The sequence below is a fragment of the Trachypithecus francoisi genome, unplaced genomic scaffold, assembly GCF_009764315.1.
Source record: "Trachypithecus francoisi isolate TF-2019V2 unplaced genomic scaffold, Tfra_2.0 Lachesis_group5, whole genome shotgun sequence".
NCBI classification, from domain to species: domain Eukaryota; kingdom Metazoa; phylum Chordata; class Mammalia; order Primates; family Cercopithecidae; genus Trachypithecus; species Trachypithecus francoisi.
The window spans coordinates 36,400,825-36,428,669 of record NW_022681470.1 but is presented as its reverse complement, the minus strand read 5'-3'; the positions used below and the strand labels follow the sequence as shown (position 1 = coordinate 36,428,669).

The following is a 27,845-nucleotide window of genomic DNA, read 5'->3' as shown; positions in this document are numbered from 1 at the left end:
ACTATTTACAAAGAAAGAGACATTTTTGAAAAAACAAATTTCAACTTCATAAGTATTTAAATCAAACAAAATACTGTTACAAACACCAAAGATTAAAGATTAAGCTAATCATTTCTTGATTCCAACAACTTCCCATTAGTTCTGTAACAAAAGTTTAGAGGGCAGAGATGGAGTTATATATTTGACTTCCTCATGAGATTATTTATTTAAATTGCACCAAGAAGTTAAAATCAAGTAAATATTGTTTATTATAATTTTTCCATAAATTAAAAAATTTGAATGGAAACATACAACAAAGTTTACACCACACAGAAAGCTAAAAGCATTTCCTGAAAACTAAGCTTAAAAAAAAAACAGGAAAATTTAGCTATGAATAAATTCTCTATTCAGTTTTGAGGTATGGTCACTCAATTTCACATGAAAAGTGGCATACAAGTCAATTATGATACTAAATATTAAAGAATTCCTTAACTGAGTAGTTACAACATCTGTCCACAGTTAAAACAAGTGTCTAAAGGATTCTGGTTTCAGGAGGCCAGTGGGACCTAAAGTTTGCTAGAATGACTGGTGACTGTCCAAATGAAACAAACACCACTTGTTAGGAATGGGGCTAAATTCAAAGCACATAGATTTAGTTCATACAGCTATGCTCCTTGGTTGGAATCTTGGAAAAGGTCAAGCTTTGAATGGGCTTCATGAAATGAAATATATTCAACATCTTAGTGACAGCTCCTGCAGAATTATAAATAAGGCATATAGTGAATGCTATCCATTAGACTGTATATGAGATTATGAAAATATATCAAAAATGTTAGAAATGCCTATTAGTATAAATGTTAATAGAAAGCTTCAGAAAGATTTCTCTGTAAGAAGTTGGTTTCTCATTCCTTATGCTATCCTATTCCTTTTTCAGGTTCTTCAGCTGTAGAACTGGCCCACTATTTAAGTATCCACATTCAAGGATATGACCAAGCCTGCTAATTAGTCCCTTGCCCCAACACTGCCAACAAGCACCTTTCTTATGGACTGATCTATCAAAGCTGTGTCTTCTAGCATCAAATCATTTGAAGTACACAAGATGGAGCTGCAATATTTCCTATGGAAAGGGCATTGAGCTAGGAATCAGCAGATATGATCATTCAAACTTTGTGACCACAGGCAAGTTGATCTTTTTTAAACAATTATACTTTAAGTTCTGTGATACATGTGCAGAATGTGCAGGCTTGTTACATAGGTATACAAGTGCCATGGTGGTTTGCGGCACCCATCAACCCATCATCTACATTAGGTATTTCTCCTAATGCTATCCCTCCCTTAACCCCACACCTCTCGACAGGCCCTGGTGTGTGATGTTCCCCTCCCTGTGTCCATGTGTTCTCACTGTTCAACTCCTGCTTAGGAGTGAGAACATGCGGTGTTTGGTTTTCTGTTCCTGTGTTAGAATGTTTGCTTAGAATGATGGTTTCCAGCTTCATCCATGTCCTTGCAAAGGACCTAAATTCATCCTTTTTTATGGCTGCATAGTATTCCATGGTGTATATGTGCCACATATTTTTTTTTTTCCTCACTAATGAACTTTATTTTTTAAAAAATCAATAGTTATTGGGGGACAGGTGCTTTTTTGTTTACATGGATAAATTGCATAGTGGTGATTTCTGAGATTTTGGTGCACCCATCACCCAAGCATTGTACACTGTACCCAGTGTGCAGTCTTTTATCCCTCACTCCTCTCCCACCTTTCCCCACAAGACTCCAAAGTCCATTATATCATTCTCATGCCTTTGCCTCCTCATAGTTTAGCTGCAACTTGTAAACGAGAACATACGATGTCTGGTTTTCCACTTCTGAGTTACTTCACTTAGAATAATGGCCACCGACTCCATCCAGGTTGCTGCGATTGCCATTATTTCATTCCTTTTTATGACTGAGTAGTATTCCATGGTATATATATACCACATTTTCTTTTTTTCCCCCCTTTTAAGCATCTTTTCTTTCTTTAAATTATACTTTAAGTTCTAGGATACATGTGCACAACGTGCAGGTTTGTTACATATGTATACATGTGCCATGTTGGTGTGCTGCACCCATTAACTCGTCATTTACATTAGGTATATCTACTAATGCTATCCCTCCCCCTCCCCCCTCCCCACAATAGGACCCAGTGTGTGATGTTCCCCTTCCTGTGTCCAAGTGATCTCATTGTTCAGTTCCCACCTATGAGTGAGAACATGTAGTATTTGGTTTTCTGTTCTTGCGATAGTTTGTTGAGAATGATGGTTTCCAGCTGCATCCATGTCCCTACAAAGGACATGAACTCATCCTTTTGTTATGGCTGCATAGTATTCCATGGTGTATATGTGCCACATTTTCTTAATCCAGTCTGTCACTGATGGACATCTGGGTTGATTCCAAGTCTTTGCTATTGTGAATAGTGCCGCAATAAACATACGTGTGCATGTGTCTTTATAGCAGCCTGACTTATAATCCTTTGGGTATATCCCCAGTAATGACCCAGTAATGGCTGGGTCAAATGGTATTTCTAGTTATAGATCCTTGAGGAATCGCCACACTGTTTTCCACAATGGTTGAACTAGTTTACAGTCCCACCAACAGTGTAAAAGTGTTCCTATTTCTCCACATCGTCTCCAGCACCTGTTGTTTCCTGATTTTTTTAATGATTGCCATTCTAACTGGTGTGAGATGGTATCTCACTGTGGTTTTGATTTGCATTTCTCTGATGGCCAGTGATGATGAGCATTTTTTCATGTGTCTGTTGGCTGTATGAATGCCTTCTTTTGAGAAGTGTCTGTTCATATCCTTTGCCCACTTTTTGATGGGGTTGTTTGTTTTTTTCTTGTAAATTTGATTGAGTTCTTTATAGGTTCTGGATATTAGCCCTTTGTCAGATGAGTAGATTGCAAAAATTTTCTCCCATTCTGTAGGTTGCTTGTTCACTCTGATGGTAGTTTCTTTTGCTGTGCAGAAGTTCTTTAGTTTAATTAGACCCCATTTGTCAATTTTGGCTTTTGTTGCTGTTGCTTTTGCTGTTTTAGACATGAAGTCCTTGCCCATGCCTATGTCCTGAATGGTATTACCTAGGTTTTCTTCTTGGGATGTTATGGTTTTAGGTCTGTCAAAGATCAGATGGCTGTAGATGTGTGGTATTATTTCTGAGGGCTCTGTTCTGTTCCATTGGTCTATATTTCTGTTTTGGTACCAGTACCATGCTGTTTTGGTTACTGTAGCCTTGTAGTACAGTTTGAAGTCAGGTAGTGTGATCCCTCCAGCTTTGTTCTTTTTGCTTAGGATTGTCTTGGCAATGTGGGCTCTTTTTTGGTTTCATATGAACTTTAAAGCAGTTTTTTCCAATTCTGTGAAGAAAGTCATTGGTAGCTTAATGGGGATGGCATTGAATCTATAAATTACCTTGGGCAGTATGGCCATTTTCACAATATTGATTCTTCCTATCCATGAGCATGGAATGTTCTTCCATTTGTTTGCATCCTCTTTTATTTCACTGAGCAGTGGTTTGTAGTTGAAAGGTGGTTTGTGGTTGAAGAGGTCCTTTACATCCCTTGTAAGTTGGATTCCTAGGTATTTTATTCTCTTTGAAGCTATTGTGAACGGGAGTTCATTCATGATTTGGCTGTTTGTCTGTTACTGGTGTATAAGAATGCTTGTGAGTTTTGCACATTGATTTTGTATCCTGAGACTTTGCTGAAGTTGCTTATCAGCTTAAGGAGATTTTGGGCTGAGACAATGGGGTTTTCTAAATATACAATCATGTCATCTGCAAACAGGTACAATTTGACTTCTGCTTTTCCAAATTGAACACCCTTTATTTCTTTCTCTTGCCTGATTGCCCTAGCCAGAACTTCCAACATTATGTTAAATAGGAGTGGTGAGACAGGGCATCCCTGTCTTGTGCCAGTTTTCAAAGGGAATGCTTCCAGTTTTTACCCATTCAGTATGATACTGGCTGTGGGTTTGTCATAAATAGCTCTTATTATATTGAGATACCTTCCATCAATACCGAACTTATTGAGAATTTTTAGCCTGAAGGGCTGTTGAATTTTGTCAAAGGCCTTTTCTGCATCTATTGAGATAATCATGTGGCTTTTGTCTTTGGTTCTGTTTATATGCTGGATTACATTTATTGATTTGCGATGTTGAACCAGCCTTGCATCCCAGGGATGAAGCCCACTTGATCATGGTGGATAAGCTTTTTGATGTGCTGCTGGATTCGGTTTGCCAGTATTTTATTGAGGATTTTTGCATCGATGTTCATCAGGGATATTGGTCTAAAATTCTCTTTTTTTGTTGTATCTCTGTCAGGCTTTGGTATCAGGATGATGTTGGCCTTGTAAAATGAGTTAGGGAGGATTCCCTCTTTTTCTATTGATTGGAATAGTTTCAGAAGGAATGGTACCAACTCCTCCTTGTACCTCTGGTAGAATCCGGCTGTGAATCCGTCTGGTCCTGGACTTTTTTTGGTTGGTAGGCTATTAATTATTGCCTCAATTTCAGAGCCTGCTATTGGTCTATTCAGGGATTCAACTTCTTCCTGGTTTAGTCTTGGGAGAGTGTAAGTGTCCAGGAAATTATCCATTTCTTCGAGGTTTTCTAAGAGGTGTTTATAGTATTCTCTGATGATAGTTTGTATTTCTGTGGGGTCGGTGGTGATATCCCCTTTATCATTTTTTATTGCATATATTTGATTCTTCTCTCTTTTCTTCTTTATTAGTCTTGCTAGCAGTCTATCAATTTTGTTGATCTTTCAAAAAACCAGCTCCTGGATTCATTGATTTTTTGGAGGGTTTTTTGTGTCTCTATCTCCTTCAGTTCTGCTCTGATCTTAGTTATTTCTTGCCTTCTGCTAGCTTTTGAATGTGTTTGCTCTTGCTTCTCTAGTACTTTTAATTGTGATGTTAGGGTGTCAATTTTAGATCTTTCCTGCTTTCTCTTGTGGGCATTTAGTGCTATAAATTTCCCTCTACACACTACTTTAAATGTGTCCCAGAGATTCTGGTATGTTGTATCTTTGTTCTCATTGGTTTCAAAGAACATCTTTATTTCTGCCTTCATTTCATTATGTACCCAGTAGTCATTCAGGAGCAGGTTGTTCAGTTTCCATGCAGTTGAGTGGTTTTAATTGAGTTTCTTAGTCCTGAGTTCTAGTTTGATTGCACTGTGGTCTGAGAGACAGTTTGTTATAATTTCTGTTCTTTAACATTTGCTGAGGAGTGCTTTACTTCCAACTATGTGGTCAATTTTGGAATAAGTGTGATGTGGTGCTGAGAAGAATGTATATTCTGTTGATTTGGGGTGGAGAGTTCTGTAGATGTCTATTAGGTCCTCTTGGTGCAGAGTTGAGTTCAATTCCTGGATATCCTTGTTGACTTTCTGTCTCGTTGATCTGTCTAATGTTGACAGTGGGGTGCTAAAGTCTCCCATTATTATTGTATGGGAGTCTAAGTCTCTTTGTAAGTCTCTAAGGACTTGCTTTATGAATCTGGGTGCTCCTGTATTGGTTGCATATATGTTTAGGATAGTTAGCTCTTCCTGATGAATTGATACCTTTACCATGATGTAATGGCCTTCTTTGTCTCTTTTGATCTTTGATGGTTTAAAGTCTGTTTTATCAGAGACTAGGATTGCAACCCCTGCTTTTTTTTGTTCTCCATTTGCTTGGTAGATCTTCCTCCATCCCTTTATTTTGAGCCTATGTGTGTCTCTGCATGTGAGATGGGTCTCCTGAATACAGCAAACTGATGGGTCTTGACTCTTTATCCAATTTGCCAGTCTGCATCTTTTAATTGGACCATTTAGCCCATTTACATTTAAGGTTAATATTGTTATGTGTGAACTTGATCCTGTCATTATGATATTAGCTGGTTATTTTGCTTGCTAGTTGATGCAGTTTCTTCCTAGCATCAATGGACTTTACATTTTGACATGTTTTTGCAATGGCTGGTACCTGTTGTTCCTTTCCATGTTTAGTGCTTCCTTCAGGATCTCTTGTAGGGCAGGCCTGGTGGTGACAAAATCTCTAAGCATTTGCTTTGTATATAAAGGATTTTATTTCTCCTTCACTTATGAAACTTAGTTATGGATATGGGAACTGGATATGAAATTTTGGGTTGAAAATTCTTTTCTTTAAGAATGTTGAATATTGGCCCCCACTCTCTTCTGGCTTGGAGAGTTTCTACTGAGAGATCTGCTGTTAGTCTGATGGGCTTCCCTTTGTGTGTAACTCAACCTTTCTCTCTGGCTGCCCTTAACATTTTTTCCTTCATTTCAACTTTGGTGAATCTGACAATTATGTGTCTTGGAGTTGCTCTTCTCGAGGAGTGTCTTTGTGGCATTCTCTGTATTTCCTGAATTTGAATGTTGGCCTGCCTTACTAGGTTGGGGAAGTTCTCTTGGATGATATCCTGCAGAGTGTTTTCCAACTTGGTTCCATTTTCCCCGTCACTTTCAGGCACACCAGTCAGACATAGATTTGGTCTTTTCACATAATCCCATATTTCTTGGAGGCTTTGTTCATTTCTTTTTACTCTTGTTTCTCTACACTTCTCTTCTCGCTTCATTTGATCTTCAATCACTGATACTCTTTCTTTCAGATGATCGAGTTGGTTACTGAAGCTTATGCATTTGTCACGTAGTTCTCGTGTTATGGTTTTCATCTCTATCAGTTCTTTTAAGGACTTCTCTACATTGGTTATTCTGGTTAGCCATTTGTCAAATCTTTTTTCAAGGTTTTTAGTTTCTTTGCGCTGGTTACGTAGTTCCTCCTTTAGCTCTAAGAAGTTTGATCAACTGAAGCCTTCTTCTCTCGTCAAAGTCATTCTCCATCCAGCTTTGTTCCGTTGCTGGCAATGAGCTGCGTTCCTTTGGAGGGGGAGATGCGCTCTGATTTTTTGAATTTCCAACTTTTCTGCACTGCTTTTTCCCCAGCTTTGTGGTTTTATCTGCCTTTGGTCTTTGATGATGGTGACATACTGATGGGGTTTTGGTGTGGTTGTCCTTTCTGTTTGTTAGTTTTCCTTCTGACAATCAGGGCCCTCAGCTGTAGGTCTGTTAGAGTTTGCTTGAGGTTCACTCCAGACCCTGTTTGCCAGGGTATCAGCAGCGGAGGCTGCAGAAGATAGAATATTGCTGAACAGCGAGTGTTGCTGTGTGATTCTTGCTCTGGAAGCTTCGTCTCAGGGGTGTACTCCACCGTGTGAGGTGTCTGTCTGCACCTAGTGGGGGATGTCTCCCAGTTAGGCTACTCAGGGTTCAGGGACCCACTTGAGCAGGCAGTCTGTCCGTTCTCAGATCTCAACCTTCGTGCTGGGAGATCCACTGCTCTCTTCAAAGCTGTCAGACAGGGGCATTTACCTCTGCTGAGGTTTCTGCTGCTGCTTTTTGTTTAGCTATGACCTGTCCCCAGAGGAGGAGTCTACAGAGGCAGGCCAGCCTCCTTGAGCTGTGGTGGGCTCCACCCAATTCGAGCTTCCTAGAGGCTTTGTTTACCTACTTAAGCCTCAGCAATGGTGGGCGCCCCTCCCCCAGCCTTGCTGCCACCTTGCAGTTAGATCTCAGACTGCTGTGCTAGCAATGCGGGAGGCTCCATGGGCGTGGACCCTCTGGGCCAGGTGTGGGATATAATCTCCTGGTGTGCCATTTGCTAAGACCCGTGGTAAAGCACAGTATTAGGGTGGGAGTTACCCGATTTTCCAGGTGTTGTGTGTCTCAATTTCCTTTGGCTAGGAGAAGGAATTCCCTTCCCCCTTGTGCTTCCCAGGTGAGGCGATGCCTCGCCCTGCTTCAGCTCTCGCTGGTTGGGCTGCACCCATGGACCAGCGCCAACTGTCCGACACGACCCAGTGAGATGAACCTGGTACCTCAGTTGAAAATGCAGAAATCACCAGTCTTCTGTGTCACTTACACTGGGAGTTGGAGGCTGGAGCTGTTCCTATTCGGCCATCTTGGGCATACACCCTGTGCCACATATTCTTAATCCAGTCTATTATTGATGGGCATTTGGATTGGTTCCAAGTCTTTGCTATTGTGAATAGTGCTGCAATAAACATATGTGTGCGTGTGTCTTCATAGAATGATTTACAATCAGTAGGGTATATACCCAGTAATGGGATTGCTGGGTCAAATCGTATTTCTGGTTCTAGATCCTTGAGGAATTGCCACACTGTCTTCCACAATGGTTGAACTAATTTACACTCCCATCAACAGTGTAAAAGCGTTCCTATTTCTCCACATCCTCCCCAGCATCTGTTGTTCCCTTTTTAATGATCACCATTCTAACTGGTATGAGATAGTATCTCATTGTAGTTTTGATTTGCATTTCTCTAATGACCAGTGATGATGAGCTTTTGTACATATGTTTGTTGGCTACATAAATGTCTTCTTTTGAGAAGTGTCTGCTCATACACTTCACCCACTTTTTGATGGGGTTGTTTCTTTCTTGTAAATGTGTTTAAGTTCCTTGTAGATTCTGGATATTAGCCCTTTGTCAGGTGGATAGATTGCAAAATTTTTCTCCCATCTGTAGGTTGCCTGTTCACTCTGATGATAGTTTCTTTTGCTGTGCAGAAGCTCTTTAATTAGATCCCATTTGTCAATTTTGGCTTTTGTTGCTTTTGGTGTTTTAGTCATGAAGTCTTTGCCCATGCCTATGTCCTGAATGGTATTGCCTAGGTTTTCTTCTAGGGTTTTTATGGTTTTAGGTCTTACATCTAAGTCTTTAATCCATCCTAAGTTAATTTTTGTATAAGATATAAGGAAGGGGTCCAGTTTCAGTTTTCTGCATATAGCTAGCCACTTTTTCCAACACCATTTATTAAATACTGAATCCTTTCTCCATTGCTTGTTTTTGTTAGGTTTGTCAAAGATCTGATGGTTGTAGAAGTGTGTCATTATTTCTGAGGGCTCTGTTCTGTTCCATTGGTCTATATCTCTGTTTTGGTACCAGTACCATGCTGTTTTGGTTACTGTAGCCTTGTAGTATAGTTTGTCAGGTAGCATGATGCCTCCAGCTTTGTTCTTTTTGCTTAGGATTGTCTTCACTATATGGGCTCTTTTTTGGTTCCATATAAAATGTAGTTTTTCCTAATTCTGTGAAGAAAGTCAATGGTCAATGGTAGCTTGATGGGGATAGAATTGAATCTATAAATTACTTTGGGCAGTATGTCCATTTTCATGATATTGATTCTTCCTATCCATGAGCATGGAATATTTTTGTTTGTGTCCTCTTATTTTGTTGAGCAGCGGTTTGTAGTTCTCCTTGAAGAGGTCCTTCACATCCCTTGTCAGTTTTATTCCTAGGTATTTTATTTCTTTGTAGCCAGTGTTAATGGGAGTTCACTCATGATTTGGCTATTATTGGTGTATAGGAATGTTTGTGATTTTTGCACATTGATTTTGTATCCTGAGACTTTGCCGAAGTTGCTGATCAGCTTAAGGAGGTTTTGGGCTGAGATGATGGGGTTTTCTAAATATACAATCATGTCAATTGCAAACAGAAACAATTTGACTTCCCCCCTTCCTATTTGAATACCTTTATTTCTCTCTCTTGCCTGGTTGCCCTGGCCAGAACTTCCAATACCATGTTGAATAGGAGTGGTGAGAGAGGGTACCCTTGTCTTGTGCCAGTTTTCAAAGGGAATGCTTCCAGCTTTTGCCCACTGAGTGTAATATTGGCTGTGGGTTTGTCATAAGTAGCTCTTACTATTTTAAGGTATATTCCATCAGTACCTAGTTTATTGAGTGTTTTAACATGAAGGGATGTTGAATTTATCAAAGGCCTTTTCTGCATCTATTGGGATAATCATGTGGTTTTTGTTATTGGTTCTGTTTATGTGATGGATTATGTTTATTGATTTGTGTATGTTGAACCAGCCTTGCATCCCAGGGATGAAGCCAACTTCATCATGGTGGATAAGCTTTTTGATGCACTGCTGGATTTGGTTGGCCAGTATTTTATTGAGGATTTTCACATTGATGTTCATCAGGGATGTAAAAATTTTCTTTTTTGGTGGATCTCTGCCAGGTTTTAGTGTCAGAATGATGGCTGGCCTCATAAAATGAGTTAGGAAGGAGTCCCTCTTTTTCTATTGTTTGGAATAGTTTCAGAAGGAATGGTACCGGTTCCTCTTTGTACCTCTGGTAGAATTTGACTGTGAATCCATCTGGTCCTGGGCTATTTTTGATTGGTAGGCTCTGATCTTAATTATTTTTTGCCTTCTGCTAGCTTTTGAATTTGTTTGCTCTTGCTTCTCTAGTTGTTTTAATTGTGAAGTTAGGGTGTCAATTTTAGATCTTTCCCATTTTCTCCTGTGGGCATTTAGTGCTATAAATTTCCTTCTAAACACTGCTGTAGCTGTGTCCCAGAGATTCTGGTAGGTTGTGTCTTTGTTCTCATTGGTTTCAAAAAACTTATTTATTTCTGCCTTCATTTCATTATTTACCCAGTTGTCATTCAGGAACAGGTTGTTCAGTTTCCATGTAGTTGTGTGGTTCTGAGTGAGTTTCTTAATCCTGAGTTCTAATTTGATTGCACTGTGGTCTGAGAGACTGTTATGATTTCCATTCTTTTACATTTGCTGAGGAGTGTTTTACTTCCAATTATGTGGTCAATTTTAGAATAAGTGTGATGTGGTGCTGAGAATGCATATTCTGTTGATTTGGGGTGGAGAGTTCTGTAGATGTCTATTAGGTCCACTTGGTCCAGAGCTGAGTTCAAGTCCTGAATATCCTTGTTAATTTTCTGTATCATTGATCAAATATTGACCGTGGGGTACTCAAGTCTCCCACTATTATTGTGTGGGAGTCTAAGTGTCTTTGTAGGTCTCTACGAACTTGCTAAATGAATCTGGGTGCTCCTGTGTGCATATATATTTAGGATACTTAGCTCTTCTTGTTGCATTGATCCCTTTACCATTATGTAATGCCCTTTTTTTTTTATGTTTGTTGGTTTAAAGTCTGTTTCATCAGAGACTAGGAGTGCAATGTCTGCTTTTTGTTTGTTTGTTTTCCATTTGCTTGGTAAATATTCCTCTATCCCTTTATTTTGAGCCTATGTGTGTCTTTGCACATGAGATGGGTCTCATGACTACAGCACACCAATGGGTCTTGACTCTTTATTCAATTTGCCAGTCTGTGTCTTTTAATTGGGGCATTTAGCCCATTGACATTTAAGGTTAATATTGTTATGTGTGAATTTGATCCTGTCATTATGATGCTAGCTGATTATTTTGCCAGTTAGTTGATGCAGTTTCTTCACAGTGTCGATGGTTTTTACAATTTGGTATGTTTTTGCAGTGGCTGCTACCAGTTTTTCCTGTCCATATTTAGTGTTTCCCTCAGGAGCTCTTGTAAGGCAGGCCTGGTGGTGACAAAATCTCTCAGCATTTGCTTGTCTGTAAAGAATTTTATTTCTCCTTCACTTATGAAGCTGTTTGGCTGGATATGAAATTCTGGGTTGAAAGTTCTTTTAAGAATGTTGAATGTTGGCTCCCACTCTCTTCTGGCTTGTAGGGTTTCTGCAGAGAGATCTGCTGATAGTCTGATGGGCTTCCCTTTGTGGGTAACTTGACCTTTCTCTCTGGCTGTCCTTTTTTCCTTCATTTCAACCTTGGTGAATATGACAATTATGTGTCTTGGAATTGCTCTTCTCGTTAGGTTGGGGAAGTTCTCCTGGATAATATCCTGAAGAGTGTTTTCCATCTTGGTTCCATTCTCCCCGTCACTTTCAGGTAAAGCACTCAAATGGAGGTTTGGTCTTTTCACATAGTCCCATATTTCTTGGAGGCTTTATTCATTCCTTTTCATTCTTTTTTCTCTAATCTTGTTTTCTTGCTTTATTTCATTAAGTTGATCTTCAATCTCTGATATTCTTTCTTCTGCTTGATCGATTTGGCTATTGATACTTGTATATGCTTCACGAAGTTCTCATGCTGTGTTTTTCAGCTCCATCAGGTCATTTATCTTCTTCTCTAAACTGGTTATGCTAGTTAGCAATTCGTTTAACCTTTTTTCAAGGTTCTCTGCTTCCTTGCATGGGGTTAGAACATGCTCCTTTAGTTCAGAGAAGTTTGTTATTACCCACCTTCTGAAGCCTACTTCTGTCAATTCATCAAACTCATTCTCCGTCCAGTTTTGTTCCCTTGCTGGAGAGGAGTTGTGATCCTTTGGAGGAGAAGAGGCATTCTGGTTTTTGGAATTTTCAGCCTTTTTGAGCTGGTTTTTCCTCATCTTTGTGGATTTATCTACCTCTGGCCTTTGATGTTGGTGACCTTCAGATGGGATTTTTGCGTGGATGTCCTTTTTGTTGATGTTGATGCTATTCCTTTCTGTTTGTTAGTCTTCCTTCTAACAGTCAGGCCCCTCTGCTGCAGGTCTGCTGGAGGTCCACTCTAGACCCTGTTTGCCTGGGTATCACCAGTGGAGGCTGCAGAACAGCAAAGATTGCTGCCTGTTCCTTCCTCTGGAAGCTTCATCCCAGAGGGGCACCCACCAGATGCCAGCCAGAGTTCTCCCACATGGGGTCTCTGTAGACCCCTGCTGGGAGGTGTTTTCCAGTCAGGAGGCATGGGGGTCGGGGACCCACCTGAGGAGGCAGTCTGTCCCTTAGCAGAGTTCAAGCGCTGTGCTGGGAGATCCGCTGCTCTCTTCAGAGCCGGCAGACAGGAACATTTAAGTCTGCTGAAGCTGTGCCCACAGCTGCCCCTTCCTCCAGGTGCTCTGTCCTAGGGAGATGGGAGTTTTCTCTATAAGCCCAGACTGGGGCTGCTGCCTTTCTTTCAGAGATGCCCTGCCCAGAGAGGAGGAATCTAGAGAGCTTTGCCAAGCTGCGGTGGGCTCCAACCAGTTCTAACTTTCTGGCGGCTTTGTTTACACTGTGAGGGGAAAACCACCTACTCAAGCCTCAGTAATGGCAGACGCCCCTCCCCCACCAAGCTCAAGCATCCCAGGTCAAGCTCAGACTGCTGTGCTGGCAGTGATAATTTCAAGCCAGTGAATCTTAGTTTGCTGGGGCCCGTGGGGGTGGGATCCACTGAGCTAGACCACTTGGCTCCCTGGCTTCAGCCCCGTTTCCAGGGGAGTGATCGGTTCTGTCTTGTTGGCGTTCCAGGCACCACTGAGGTATGAAAAAACTCCTGCAGCTAGCTGTCTGCCCAAATGGCCATCCAGTTTTGTGCTTAAAACCCAGGGCCCTCGTGGTGTAAGCACCCAAGGGAATCTCCTGGTCTGTGGGTTGTGAAGACCATTGGCAAAGTGTAGTACCTGGGCTGGAATGCACCATTCCTCATGGCACAGTCCCTCATCGCTTCCCTTGGCTAGTGGAGAGATCCCCAACCCCTTGCATTTATTGGGTGAGGCAATGCCCTCCCCTGCTTTGGCTCACCCTCCGTGGGCTGCATCCACTATCTAACCAGTCTCAATGAGATGATCCTGGTACCTCAGTTGGAAATGCAGAAGTCACCCACCTTCTGTGTTGATCTCGCTGGAAGCTGCAGACCGGAGCTGTTCCTATTCAGCCATCTTGCCAGCCACGCCTGGCTGCTGTCAAGTTGATCTTTCTAGACTTCAAATTTCCTCATATAAGTTCCCTTCTAGATCAAAATTCTGTAATTCTAAGTCTTTAGGTTAGACATAGGCTGATTGTGGGCAGAAGCCTCTAGTTACTCCCCATGCCTTGAAACAGGCAACTAACATCTCAAAACATGAAATTTAGAGGGGAAAGGCTGCTTGCTGCTGGAATAGCTCCTCTTTTGAAATCTCGTGTTTTTTTTTTTTTTTTTTTTTTTTTTTTTGAGACAGTTTCACTCTGTTGCCCAGGCTGGAGTGCAGTGGTGCAATCTCAGCTCACTGCAACCTCTGCCTCGTAGGTTCAAATGATTCTCATGCCTCAGCCTCCTGAGTAGTTGGGACTAACAGGTACATGCCACCAAGTCCAGCTAATTTTTGTATTTTTAGTAGAGACAGGGTTTCAACATGTTGGCCAGGCTGGTCTCGAACTCCTGGCCTTAAGTAATATACCCACCCAAGCCTCCCAAAGTACTAGGATTACAGGCACAAGCCACCCCCCACCCTAGGCTTTTGGGGTATTTTTGGATGGGAGATGGGTAATATTGGCTACAAGCCACTGGAGGTGAAACCAGAGTCGTTTTTAGTAAAGCCAGTCCCTCTTCCATCCCTAAGGAATTTAGCACCAGGATTTTCCTTTATGTTCTCACTTGTTTCCTTTCACATACCTCAGGCTCCCACTTCCCATTCAACACTCATTGGGGACCTCCATTACTGCAAACAGCTCTTGAATACCAAAAATGTTGGGGGTGGGGCAGGGAACAGTTCAGAGTACAGATGTCAGCCCATCTTTTGACAATACAATAAAATTAACTCTACAACACATAGCATCTACATATCTTTTGTACATTTCTTTATCACTGTTCCTGCCCATATACAGAAATCTACTCATTTTCAAATGATGTATCTACTTTGATTCTTTGCTGACAGTTTAGTTAACTACTAGACAAAGCCCACCTTTTTGGGAGAAGGTATAATAAGTGAACAGATTGACAGGGTGGCTATCCTAGTCAAAGCCAAGTAGTCAACATGTACAAGCCTCTCAAAGGCTCTTTCTTCACACCAACTGAAATGAGGTATTAATTATTAATTATTAAATAGGCTTCTTTCAAAGTGTGTTGACACTCATTTGAAATAAGTTTGAGATAGTTTTGTCTAAATTATTCTCTATCCAGCCACAGGCAAATGAGATTCTGAAACAGCCTTAGCACAGTTATTTCATAATCCCCATCCAGTTTGCAAGGTGTAAAATTAGTCCCTGTCAGATTATGAAACCAACTATCAAACTTGCAAAAAGGCTACCCAGTTTTGGCAGACTTCCTTCTGGTATCTGGATGCTATTATAGGGAGGGTTACAGTTTAGCTTACTAAATGTGTATTTCCATCAACCCTTATGACATATTGCTTCTACCAGATTCATCTTGCCCCAAACTCAGTTTAAGTGAAGTGTTCACCTGGAAAAGTAAAATATAAGATGATTTGGCAGCTGCTTTAAAGGAAGAATCAAAAGTGTCAGCACTTCACAATGAATTTTCTTCTTTTGAAACACATTTTGTCTAATTATCTAAAATTATATGAAAAACAGCTCCACCAGTTCATACCAATGGAGCATCACATATATATTTAACCATCACATGATATTTAACTGTCCACTGACCCTCCATATAACTCTCCACCTGCCTTCTCCAATAAAGATGTGTGATACAAAATCACAAAAGCCCAAAACTGTTTCATCAGTTGGATTAACTATCAGTGATGTTTCCAGATTTTGTCTTTTTTTGTCAATTAGTGTATCCTTACATTATTCTTACAGATATATTGGAATCAGAGGTGAATCTGAGCTTTTAAATTGTACTACATTTAAACATGTTTTCCCTAAGGCTTTTAAACAGAAAATGATCAGTAAAGACTTTTGGTTTGTCTCATGATAATACTCTGAATGTATTTCTGTATTTACCCCCCTCCGACCCCCTTCCTTAGTGGATACTTTGCTAATTAAGTAGTTGAGAAGGAAAGAGGAGAAATTCCTTATTGTAGAAAAAGAGAGAGGAACCAGGAGACCAGCTCTGTCATTTAATGCCAAAAAAGGAGGCCTTAGAAGAGCAGCTATATGGGTGAGAATATAGCTTGTTGTTACATGAAGCAAGCTCACGATTTACATCTCTTTCTCAGATTTTACTTCTAAGAAATGATTCTGTTTTGGGGGTTAATTCTGTGTGTAAAATATTTTTAAAATCTAGGTATAAGTCTGGTAAAAAAAAATTAACTAGCATTACTCACATTTTAAAATTTTACCTTCAGTCTTTTTTGATGATTTATATTATGAGCTGAACAGACTACCATATCACATTTCACAGAATTTGACCTCAGAGAACATCATGTTATATAAATGCTTAAAGAATGCCACTGTGGCCGGGCACGGTGGCTCAAGCCTGTAATCCCAGCACTTTGGGAGGCCAAGACGGGCGGATCACGAGGTCAGGAGATTGAGACCATTCTGGCTAACACGGTGACACCCCGTCTCCACTAAAAAATACAAAAAACTAGCTGGGCGAGGTGGCGGGCGCCTGTAGTCCCAGCTACTCGGGAGGCTGAGGCAGGAGAATGGCGTGAACCCAGGAGGCAGAGCTTGCAGTGAGCTGAGATCCGGCCACTGCACTCCAGCCTGGGCGACAGAGCAAGACTCTGTCTCAAAAAAAAAAAAAAAAAAAAAAGCCACTGTGGAACAATTGCTACATTAAGGCTCTTGGGAACTGAGATAATTATAGAGATGGCTCGGCTACATTTCAGAAACTGCCTTTACTGCAAACAGCTTAATTTTTTTGAAATGTAAAAGTATTCATATGACCAATGCTTCAGGGTGTAGATTTTCTTATTGATCCCAATATTTCAAAGACATGATGATGCTCTATGATATAGAAGACTTCAAGTTAGAAAGCAGCCCTAAGAGTCAGATATCCTTTTTTTCTGGAGATAGGAATGTGAGACTATTTTGTCTTGCCAAATATGGATCACAAACATTAGTTTTTCAATTTTCATTTATCAGTCATGATAATGTACAAGAAAAACAGAAACATACACAAAAAACAAAATCCTTTAAACTACATTAAAAACAAAGGTGAACAAAACAACACACAATAAAATCAAGAAAAATCAAGATTAACAGTAAATATCGATACTTACACATCAAAGTAGACTGTTAGCCTAATAAAGCTAACATATAGCCACAGAAAGACAAAAGTATCAACAATCAAGATACGATTTTGCTTCAACACCTCCTCATTTTGGCCTGGGAGTTTATCAAGGCCTAAGTGGCTGGATTCTGTTTTTCTCCCTCCCTCCCTCCCTCATGCTTCCATCCTTTTCACACTGGGGTACCAGTGTAGGAGGCTCCTGGATGTAGCTAACCGTGCAGCAGCACCTAAGGCAGCAGTGGCTGTACTTCGAGGAATGTAGAGCTTCTGAGAAATCTGGCACTCATAAGACAAAATCAAAGACAGCTGGTCCATGGATTCTTGGCTCTTGTCTTTGTACACTGTAATAGCACGGCTGCTAGAAAAATCTTCATTCTTTAGGATCTCTGGTGAGCTTTCCACTGGAAAAGAAAGAGTACACAAACATCTTTTCACGGGGTTCTCATACTTACTGCCTTCTCTCCCCCATTCTAATTCTATATTAATTGGTATTACAATCATTTTCTGTTAGGTAGTGACAATTACCAATGGTTAATCAGAGAAGATGAGACTTAGAAACCAGTCAACAAATGGAAAGGAAATGGGGAATCATGAATTGAGATAAAATAAATCTTGTTGGGATGAAGGTGAGAGAGGGAAAATATACTTACGAACAAGGAAGGGATGCTTTATTTCTAGGAATGTCATAAAAATAAATTGGATATAATAGAAATCCCAGAGAAGAGCCCGTAAGTGCTTCTATTTCCTTCCAGCACTAAGCTGAATGGTGTCCCACAGGCATTCTCTCTGTTGCCAAAGTTGTTCCAATTCCAAGTCTGCGCCAGGATAAAAATAAAACCATCCTAGACTGTGGTTGCTAAGAAGTCCCCCAAACCAGTTATCAGCCATAAAATGAATGCCTAAGTAATTCATTTTAATTAAGAAGAAATAACCCTTTAAATAAAATGGCTGAAACTGCAATGCTTGAGATTTCCTAACAGCCAAGGAAGGGGATGCTAAGCACTCTGAGATGTGTACTCGTAGCTGGTCTATAAACCGCTTATTACCTGCCTACAATGAAAGAAGGTGCTTCTTCTGGCATCTAAACCAACACATTGCTTCTTTCAAGAAAGTCCTGCTTAAAAAAAAAAAAAACTCAGGTGAGCTAAGCACATGTTCAGCAATGTAGCTGCTTGAATACTCTGGAATAAACTCCTTACAGTGTAGTCCACTGCGGCAAACCCTTCAAACTGGCACCAGTATGTAGACTACGTTTTGAATAGCATTGTTCTAGATCTTAAAAACATAGATTTCAAAAAATTCAGAGAAAAAGGAGGCATAATCCATTATTTAATTCATCTTTGCATTTTTAGCATCTAGCAGAGTAACGCGTGGTATATGTTCTACACTTTTGTGAAGAGATGTTCAAGGAGGATTTGACAGCATATTCTAAAAAGTGAAATTCTGATCATAAAACTATAGTGTCTACTAGAGAGGAAAAAGAATAATTTAATTAAATAATGTGATTTTACAGGAAATCTTAGGTGAGCTCAGATATTAAAAGGTATGAAAAGCAGGAACACATGACCAAAGAATTTAAGAGTAGCAAAATTTCTGCTTTCAGTCATGGTGTTTTTCAACAAGAATATTTACTCTTTTGCCTTACACAGCTGGAAAACTGGACAAAATGTATGAAACAACAGCTTTCAGACATTGAACAAGCATCCCAGGACAGTGACCCCTGAGAGAAGGCAATCTGTAAGTGCTTTAGCTCACTGCCTGAAAAGAATTTTCAGGCTGTAGTATGAGGAGGAGGAATCCAGATTGAACCAGGTAGTCTTACTGAGTTGAGGAAAGAAAGTTCAGAATTCAGAAAGGCTAGGCATCTAGAATTTGTGGATATAAAGTACCAGAGAGGAGGCAGCTGCAGAGAGACAGAGAAGAAACTGAGGATCTGCTGAGAGGTCTCCTTGAGTCTTGGACTGAGTAGTCATCTGACTCCTGTGTGTGTGAGCAAACTACGAAGGCCAGGGAAAAACTACCAGAAAGGAGCAGGCAGAATAATCATTAGATCTTACATTGGGACAAAACAGTTTGTGTTCTCATCAGCCATAGTGGAAAGACATCCTAACACATGCAACATCAAGTCCATCAATAATCTCAGAAGGTATTAGGTACTGCCTAAATAGCAAAGCCAAACCAAACCAGACCTAGACCACAGGCTTTTCCAGACCAGCCTAGTAAACCTAAAAGGAACACTGAAAGAAAAAAAAAATTGGGAAATTAAATTGCATCTCCTCACCCCAAAAAAAGACAGGAAGAAAAGGAGAAAGGGAAGGAATTAAGCCAACATATATGTACACCATGGAATACTATGCAGTCATAAAAAAGAATGAGTTCATGTCCTTTGCAGGGACATGCATGAAGCTGGAAACAATCCTTCTCAGCTAACACAGGAAGAGAAAGCCAAACACTGCATGTTCTCACTCATAAGTGGGAGTTGAACAATAAGAACATGGGCACAGGGAGGGGAACATCACACATTGGGGCCTGTCGGGGGGTGGGGGGCAAGGGGAGGGATAGCATTAAGACAAATACCTGATGTAGATGACAGGTTGATGGGTGCAGTAAACCACTCTGGCACGTGTATACCCTGTGTAACAAACCTGCATATTCTGTGCATGTATCCCAGAACTTAAGTATAATAATAATTTAGAAAGAAATTAAGCCAACAATGTAAAATTCACAGTGTCTGACATTCAATAAAAAATTACCAGATACAGAGAATGTATAAGACCTATAATCAGGAGAAAAATCAATATAAACAGATTCAGAAATGACACAGAATTCAAAAGTTATATATATGATAGAATCATAAGACATGGATATTGTAACAGTTGTTTAAAGAGCACTCTATTCAAGAAGATAAAAAGGAAAACATGACTATAATGTGGAAAAAAATGGAAGATATAAAAAAGACCCAAGTCAAACCTCTAGAGAAGAAAAATACACTGGGCCAGGTGCCATGGCTCACGCCTGTAATCCCAGCACTTTTGGGAGGCAGAGGCGGGCAGATCACCTGAGGTCAGGAGTTCGAGACCAGTCTAGCCAACACAGTGAAACCCTGTCTCTAGATCTTAAAAACATAGATTTCAGAGAAAAAGGAGGCATAATCCATTATTTTAGAACTTAAAAAATTAGCTGGATATAGTGGCACAAGCCTGTAATCTCAGCTACTTGGAAGGCTGAGGTGGAAGAATCGCTTGAACTTGGGAGGCAGAGGTTGCAGTGAACCGAAAGTGCACCACTGCACTCCAGCCCGGGTGACCGAGCGAGACTCTGTCTTAAAAAACAAAAACAAAAACAAAAAACACTGAACTAGAAACTGAACAAGATGACTGATACATTTGGAGACATAGTAGTAGAAACAAATTCAAATGAGACACAGCAAAGTCTGAGAGTAAGAAATGTATCAGTGAGCAATAGAACAACATCAAACAGTCTACCACATGTGTAACTGCAGTTACAAGAAAACTGGGGAAGGGTGACAGAAAAAAAATTAAATTTTTTTGGCCCTGTGGACCAAATCCACTTGATTTTATAAATAAAGTTTTATTGTAACACAGCTACTCTCATTCATTTACCTATTTTCTGTTTTCATGCTGTAACAGCAGAGTTGAATAATTGCCACAGATCATATGGCCTACAAAGCTAAAAAGATTTATTTTTTGGCTCTCTGCTGAACCCCAATTTATACATTGGAATGAAGAACACTGGAATGGAAAATGTGTGAGTAAACATAAACTTTTCTCATTTTTAATATCTTTAAAAGATAACTGACTATAAAGCAAAAATAACAAGAACTGGATATTTTTGATATCCAATCCAAGAATTGGATTGTGGGGTTTACAACGTATTTAAAAAGTGAAATATATAATAACAATAGCTAAAAGGCTGGCATGGGAAAAATGAAAAGTTTTAATGTTATACATAAAGTGGTATCATTTGAAGGAGACAATTTAAAGATATATACTATAAACTCTAAACCACTAAAAAAAGAACAAAACTACCAAGCCAATAAAGGAGATAAAGATGGAATTTTAAAAACCTTACTTTAAAGGTAGGAAAAGAGAAAAAAGGGCATAAGACCAAATGGACAAAAAGAAAACAAATAGCAAAATAATGTATATTAACCCATATCAATTGTCACCTTAAGTTGTCCAAACATTCCAATTAAAAGAAGAGACTGTCAAGATTGATAAAAACGCAAAACCACACCACGTGTTTACAAAATTTTATCTATCTACATTTTTATGTTTTTGAAATGGGGTCTCACTCTGCTGCCCAGACTGGAATGCACTGCTGCAATCGCCACTCATTGCAGGCTCAACCTCCTAGGTTCAAGTGATCTTCCTGCTTCAGCCTCTCAAGCAGCTAGGATCACAGGTGCACACCAGCACACCCGGCTAGTTTTTCAAAAAATTTTTGTACAGACAGGGTCTCACTATGTTGCACAGGCAGATCTTAAACTCCTAGGGTCAAGTGACCCTCCTGCCTTGGCCTCTCAAAATGCTGGGATTACAGGCATGAGCCACAGCACCCAGCCAAGAAAGCTATTTTCAGTATAAAGATACAGATAGGTTAAAAGTGAAAGGATGGCAATAATATGCCCTGCAAATGCAAATCATAAGAAATTTGGAGTGTCTTTATTCATATCAACTAAATAGATTTCAAAGCAAAGAATATTATGAAAGATAAAGAGTAAATTAATAATGATAAGTGGATTGATTCATCCAGAGAGCATAATAACCCTAATTAACAGAGCTTCAAAGTTCCTAAAGCAAAACCTGTTAAAATTGAAAAAAGAAAAAGACAAATCAACTACTATAATTAAGAGAGTTCAACAATTATCTCTCAATAATTGATTGAACAATTAGTAAATTAGTAAGGATACAGAAGATTCAAACAACACTATTCATCACCTCGACCTGATATTATGAAATACTTTACCTATCATCAGACTATATACATTGTTCTAAAGTACAGATAAAGCATTTACAAAAATAGAGCACATTGTAGGCTATAAAAGTGTCAAAAATTTTAAAGAATTACAATTTATGTTGCTTGATCACAACAAGTTAAATTAGAAATAAATAATAGACATCTGGAAAACCCCCAAGTACGTGGAAATTAAACAACATAATTCTACATAACCAATAGGTCAAGAAGAAAATTCACAAGGGAAATTATAAAATATTTTGAAATGAATGAAAATGCAACATATCAAAATATGCAGCAAGAGCAGGGTTTAGACAGAAAATTGTATCACTAAACACATATTAGGAAAAACTATAAAATGAATGATCTAAGGTTTCAATTTGAAAAACTAGAAAAAGAAAATTAAGCCCAAAGTAATCAAATGGAAGGGAAAAGAAAGAACATAATGAAATAGAACACAGATAAACAGGAAAATCAATGGAACAAAAAATCTGGTTATTTGAGAAGTTCAATAAAATTGATAAACCTCTAGGCACACTAAGATCAAGCGGGAAAAAGATGGCACAAATTACTAATATCTAGAGATATTAAAATAAGGGAATATGAAAATGTATGTTAATAAATTTTAGTTTAGATGAAATGGATAAATTCCTTGAAAGAGAAAACTACCAAAGTTTACTTGAGAAGAAACTGATAATCAATAACTTTGTATCTGTTAAAGACATTAGCTTAAAATACCTTCCTTCAAAGAAAACTCTAGGTCCAGAGGTCCCCACTATTGAATTCTACCAAACATTTAAGGAAGAAATAATATGAATTCCACACAAATTCTTCCAGAAAATATTAATGGAAGAGGAGGAAACACTTCCCAACTTCTTTTATGAAGCAGCATTATCTGGATACCAAAATCAGACAAAAACATTATTAAAAAAGAAAACTACAGATAAATATCCCTCGTGAACATGGCCATAAAAATCCTTAACAATACTTTAACAAATAGAGTCTAACATTATATAAAATGGATAGTATATCACGACCAGGAGGGCATTATCCCAGGAATTTAAGGTTGGTTTAATATTTGAAAATCAATGTAATTCACCATCCCATAAACAGTCAAAACAAGCAACAGCATAATCATCTCAACAGATGCAGAATAAGCATTTGATAAGATTCAACACCCATTCATGATAAAAACTATCAGAAATCTAGGAATAAACTGGAACTTTCTCAGCCTACCAAAAGCATCTACAAAAAGGCTACAGCTAACATTATACTTTATTTGTAAAAGATAAAATGCTTCCCTATAAGATCAACAACAATGCAAGGACGTCACTCTGGCCTCTCCTATTCAACTCTATAATGGAAGTCCTAACCAGTGCAAGGAAAAGGAAAAATGGCAAACAATTTCACAAGTAGTAAACTGATTTTTTCCCCCAACATACGAAAGGTCTATACAGAAAATCCCAAAAAAGCTATTAGAACCAATTAGTTTAGCAAGGTCACGGAATATATGAAAACCAACTATATTTCTATATACCAGTGATCATAAAAAATTGAATTTAAAATGCCATTTACTCAATAGTATACAAATATTAAATAGGAATAAATTTAACAAAAGATGAAAAACACCTATGCACTGAAAACTACAAGACATCATTGCTAGAAATTAAAGAAGGATAAATGTTTAAATATAGTTGATTAAGATGTTGGATAGGAGGCAGGACTAGCTTGTAGCTCCTGCTTGGACAGACAAAGCAGCACGTGGACACTCACGTCGTGAACTTATGTTCCTGTGGTAGTTCTTGGAGCAAACAGGGAAAGCTGAGAGAATCCACAGACCCTTTGAAGAAACTGCATCACCCCTGAAGGCTGCCTGAGATGCCGAATAACTGAGTCTTCTTGCTTTCTCAACGGGGAGTCTCGTGGTCTAGGGCAAGTTCTCAGCCCTGGTCACCAGCTGCCTAGAAACAGACTCGGTGCTCGGTGCCACGGTGGGAGTGAGACTGGCCTTTAGAACCGCAGGCTGCGTGGGAACGGGGTGAGGCCTGTGACTGCCGGCTTTCCCCCACTTCCCTGGCAACCTGTATGACTCAGCAGAGGCAGCCATAATCCCCCTGGGAGTATAACTCCACTGGACTGGGAACCACCCCCCACGCCCATAGCAGCCGCAGCAAGCCCTCCCCAAGGAGGGGCTAAGCTCAGACAAACCTATCCCTGCCCCTACCTGGTTGGTGATCTTTCTCTACCTGCCCTGGTAGCGAAAGACAAAGGTCATAATCTCTTGGGAGCTCTATGGCCCTGCCCACTGGCTGAGAAACCTGAATACTTAACCAGGTATGCCTAGGGCAAGTTTGCATCCTCCCTATAGGGCCACAGCTGATGTACTCTTGAAAGCACTGTCTACTGGCTGGAGGTCAACCAACACAAAACCAGTGCACTAAACAAAAACACAACCAAGGATCCTCAAAGAGTCCACTTCACTTCCCTGCTACCTCCACCAGAACAGGTGCTGGTATCTAGAGCTGCAAGACCTGAAGATGGATCACATCATAGGACTCTTTGCAGATACCCCCAAGTACCAGCCCAGAGCCCAGTAGCTCCACTTACTGGCTAAACCCAGAAGAGCAAAAACAATCACCACAGTTCAGTTCTCAGGAAGCCCCAATCCTAGGGGAAAGAAGAGAACACCACATCAAGGGAGCATCCTGTTGGACAGAAGAATCTGAACAGCAGCCGTTCGAATCCCAGATCTTTTCTCTTATATACTCTACTCAAATAAGAAGGAACCAGAGAAATCATTCTGGTAATATGACAAAACAAGGTTCTTTAACCCCCCTAAAAGATCACACCAGCTCACCAGCAATGAATTCAAACCAAGATGAAATCTCTGAATTGCCAGAAAAATAATTCAGAAGGTTGACTATTAAGCTAATCAAGGAGGCACCAGAAAAAGATGAAGTCCAGCTTAAAGAAATCAAAAACATGATACAGGATATGAAAGAAAAATTCTTCAGTGAAATAGAAAGCATAAATAAAAAATCACAACTTCTGGAAATCAAGGACACACTTAGAGAAATGCAAAATGCACTAGAAAGGCTCAGCAATAGAATTGAACAAGCAGAAGAAAGAACTTCAGAGCTCAAAGACAAGGCTTTTGAATTAACCTGATCCATCAAACACAAATAAAAAATAATTTTAAAAAATGAACAAAGCCTCCAAGAAGTTTGGGACTAGGTTAAACATCCAAACCTAAGAATAGCTGGTGTTCCTGAGGAAGAAGAGAAATCTAAAAGTTTGGAAAATGTATTTGAGGGAATAATCAAGGAAAACTTCCCTGGTCTTGCTAGAGATCTAGACATCCAAATACAAGCAGCTCAAAGAACACCTGGGAAATTGATCACAAAAAGATCACTGCCTAGGCACACAGTCATCAGGTTATTTAAAGCCAAGACCAAGGAAATACTCTTAAGAGCTGTGAGGCAAAAGCATCAGGTAACCTATAAAGGAGAATCTATCAGATTAACAGCAGATTTCCCAGCAGAAATCTGTAAGCTAGAAGAGACTAGGGTCCTATTTCTAGCCTCCTTAAACAAAACAATTGTTAGCCAAGAATTTTGTAGCCAGCAAAACTAAGCTTCATAAATGAAGGAAAGATACAGTCTTTTCCAAACAAACAAATGCTGAGAGACTTCGCCACTACCAAGCCAGCACAAGAACTGCTAAAGGAGCACTAAATCTTAAAACAAATCCTCAAGATACACCAAAATAGAACCTCCTTTAAAGCATAAATCTCACAGGACCTATGTAACAATAACAATGAAAAAAACAAGGTATTCAGGCAACAAATAGCATGATGAATAGAATAGTACCTCACATCTCAATAGTAACATTGAATGTAAATGGCCTCAATGCTCCACTTAAAAGATACAGAACTGCAGAATAGATAAGAACTCACCAACCAAGTTTCTGCTGCCTTCAGGAGACTCACCTAACACATAAGGACTCACATAAACTTAAGGTAAAGAGGTGGAAAAAGATATTCCATGCAAATGAACACCAAAAGCTAGCAGGAATAGCTATTCTTACATCAGACAAAACAAACTTTAAAGCAGCTGTAGTTAAAAGACAAAGGGGGACATTATATAATGACAAAAGGACTAGTACAACAGGAAAACATAGCAATTCTAAATATACATGCACCTAACACTAGAGCTCCCAAATTTATAAAACAATTACTACTAGACCTAAGAAATTAGATATCGATGGCAACACAATAATAGTAGGGGACTTTAATACTCAACTGACAGCACTAGACAGAAAGTCAACAAACAATGGACTTAAACTATACCCTACAACAAATGGAATTAACAGATATTTATAGAACATTCTACCCCACAAATGCAGAATATGTATTCTATTCATCAACACATGGAATATTCTCTAAGACAGACCACATGATAGGTCACAAAACAAGCCTCAGTAAATTTAAGGAAATTGAAGTTATATCAAGTACTCTCTCAGACCACAACAGAATAAAATTGGATATCAACTCCAAGAGGAACACTCAAAGGCATGCAAATAGATGGAAATTAAATAACCTGCTCCTGAATGATCACTGGGTCAACAATGAAATCAAGATGGGAATTTAAAAATTATTTGAACTGAATGATACAACCTATCAGAACCTCTGGAATACTGCAAAAGTTGGTGCTAAGAGGAAAGTTCATAGTATTAAATGCCTACATCAAAAAGTCTAGAAGAGCATAAATAAACAATCTAAGGTTATACCTCATGGAATTGGAGAAACAAGAAAAATCCAAACACGAACTCAGCAGAAGAAAGCAAATAACCAGGATCAGAGCAGAACTAAATGAAATTGAAACAAAAAAAGTACAAAAGACAAATGAAAAACAAAGGTGGTTCTTTGAAAAGATAAAAATTGAAAGACCATTAGCGAGATTAAGAAGATAGAGGATTCAAATAAACTCAATTAGAAATGAAACAGGAGATGTTACAACTGATAACACAGAAACACAAAAGATTATTCAAGGCTACTTTTAACATCTTTACACACGTAAACTAGAAAACCTAGAAGAGATGGATAAATTTCTGGAAATACACAACTGTCCGAGATTAAGCCAGGATGATACAGAATCTCTGATCAGACCAATAACAAGCAGTGAGATTGAAATGGTAATAAAAAAATTGTACACAAAAAAAGTCCAGGACCAGATGGATTCACAGCTGAATTCTATCACACATTTAAAGAAGAATTGGTACCAATCCTATTGACACTATTCCAAAAGATAAAGAGGGAATCCTCCCTAAATCATTCTATGAAGCCAGTATCACCCTAATACCAAAACCAGGAAAGGACATAACAAAAAAACTACAGACCAATATCCCTGATGAACACAGATGCAAAAATCCTCAACAAAATACTAGTGAACTGAATCCAGTAGCATATTGAAAAGATAATCCACCATGGACAGAGGGGTTTCATACCACGGATGCAGTGATGGTTTAACATACGTAAGTCAATAAATGTGATACACCACATAAACAAAATTAAAAACAAAATCACTTGATCATCTCAATAATGCAGAAAAAGCATTTGACAAAATCCAGCATCCCTTTATGATTAAACCCTCAGCAAAATCGGCATAAAGGGACATATTTTAAGGTAATAAAATCCACCTATGACAAACTCACAGCCAACATTACACTGAATGGGGAAAAGTTGAAAGCACTTCCCCTGAGAATTGGAACAAGACAAGGATACCCACTTTCACCACTTCTATTCAACGTGGTACTGGAAGTCCTAGCCAGAGCAATCAGACAAGAGAAAGAAAGGGCACCCAAATCGGTAAAGAGGAAGTCAAACTGTTACTGTTTGCTGATATGATTGTATACCTAGAAAACCCTAAAGACTCATCCAAAAAGCTCCTAGAACTGGTAAATGAATTCAACAAAGTTTTGGGGTACAAAATTAATGCACACAAATCAGTAGCTCTGCTATACATCAACAGTGACCAAGCTGAGAATCAAATCAAGAACTTGTGAAAGGAAAATATCTTGGGCCTC

The 27,845-nt window shown here is 39.3% G+C and overlaps 1 protein-coding gene across 3 annotated transcripts in view; it reads right to left on the bottom strand.

Moving 5' to 3' along the window:
• Window positions 1–16,610: 16,610 nt before the first annotated feature.
• The window catches only part of TDRD5 (tudor domain containing 5), a 90,320-nt gene continuing 79,085 nt past the window's right edge, over window positions 16,611–27,845 (bottom strand). For 2 of the 3 annotated variants that reach the window (XM_033197681.1, XM_033197683.1), the window contains one exon: window positions 16,611–17,185. In XM_033197681.1, the coding sequence (XP_033053572.1) occupies window positions 16,938–17,185 (248 nt within the window). In that variant the 3' untranslated portion in view covers window positions 16,611–16,937. Of the gene's footprint in view, window positions 17,186–17,831; window positions 17,899–27,845 lie in introns of those variants that run through there. The other variant, XM_033197684.1, reaches the window with a different exon arrangement.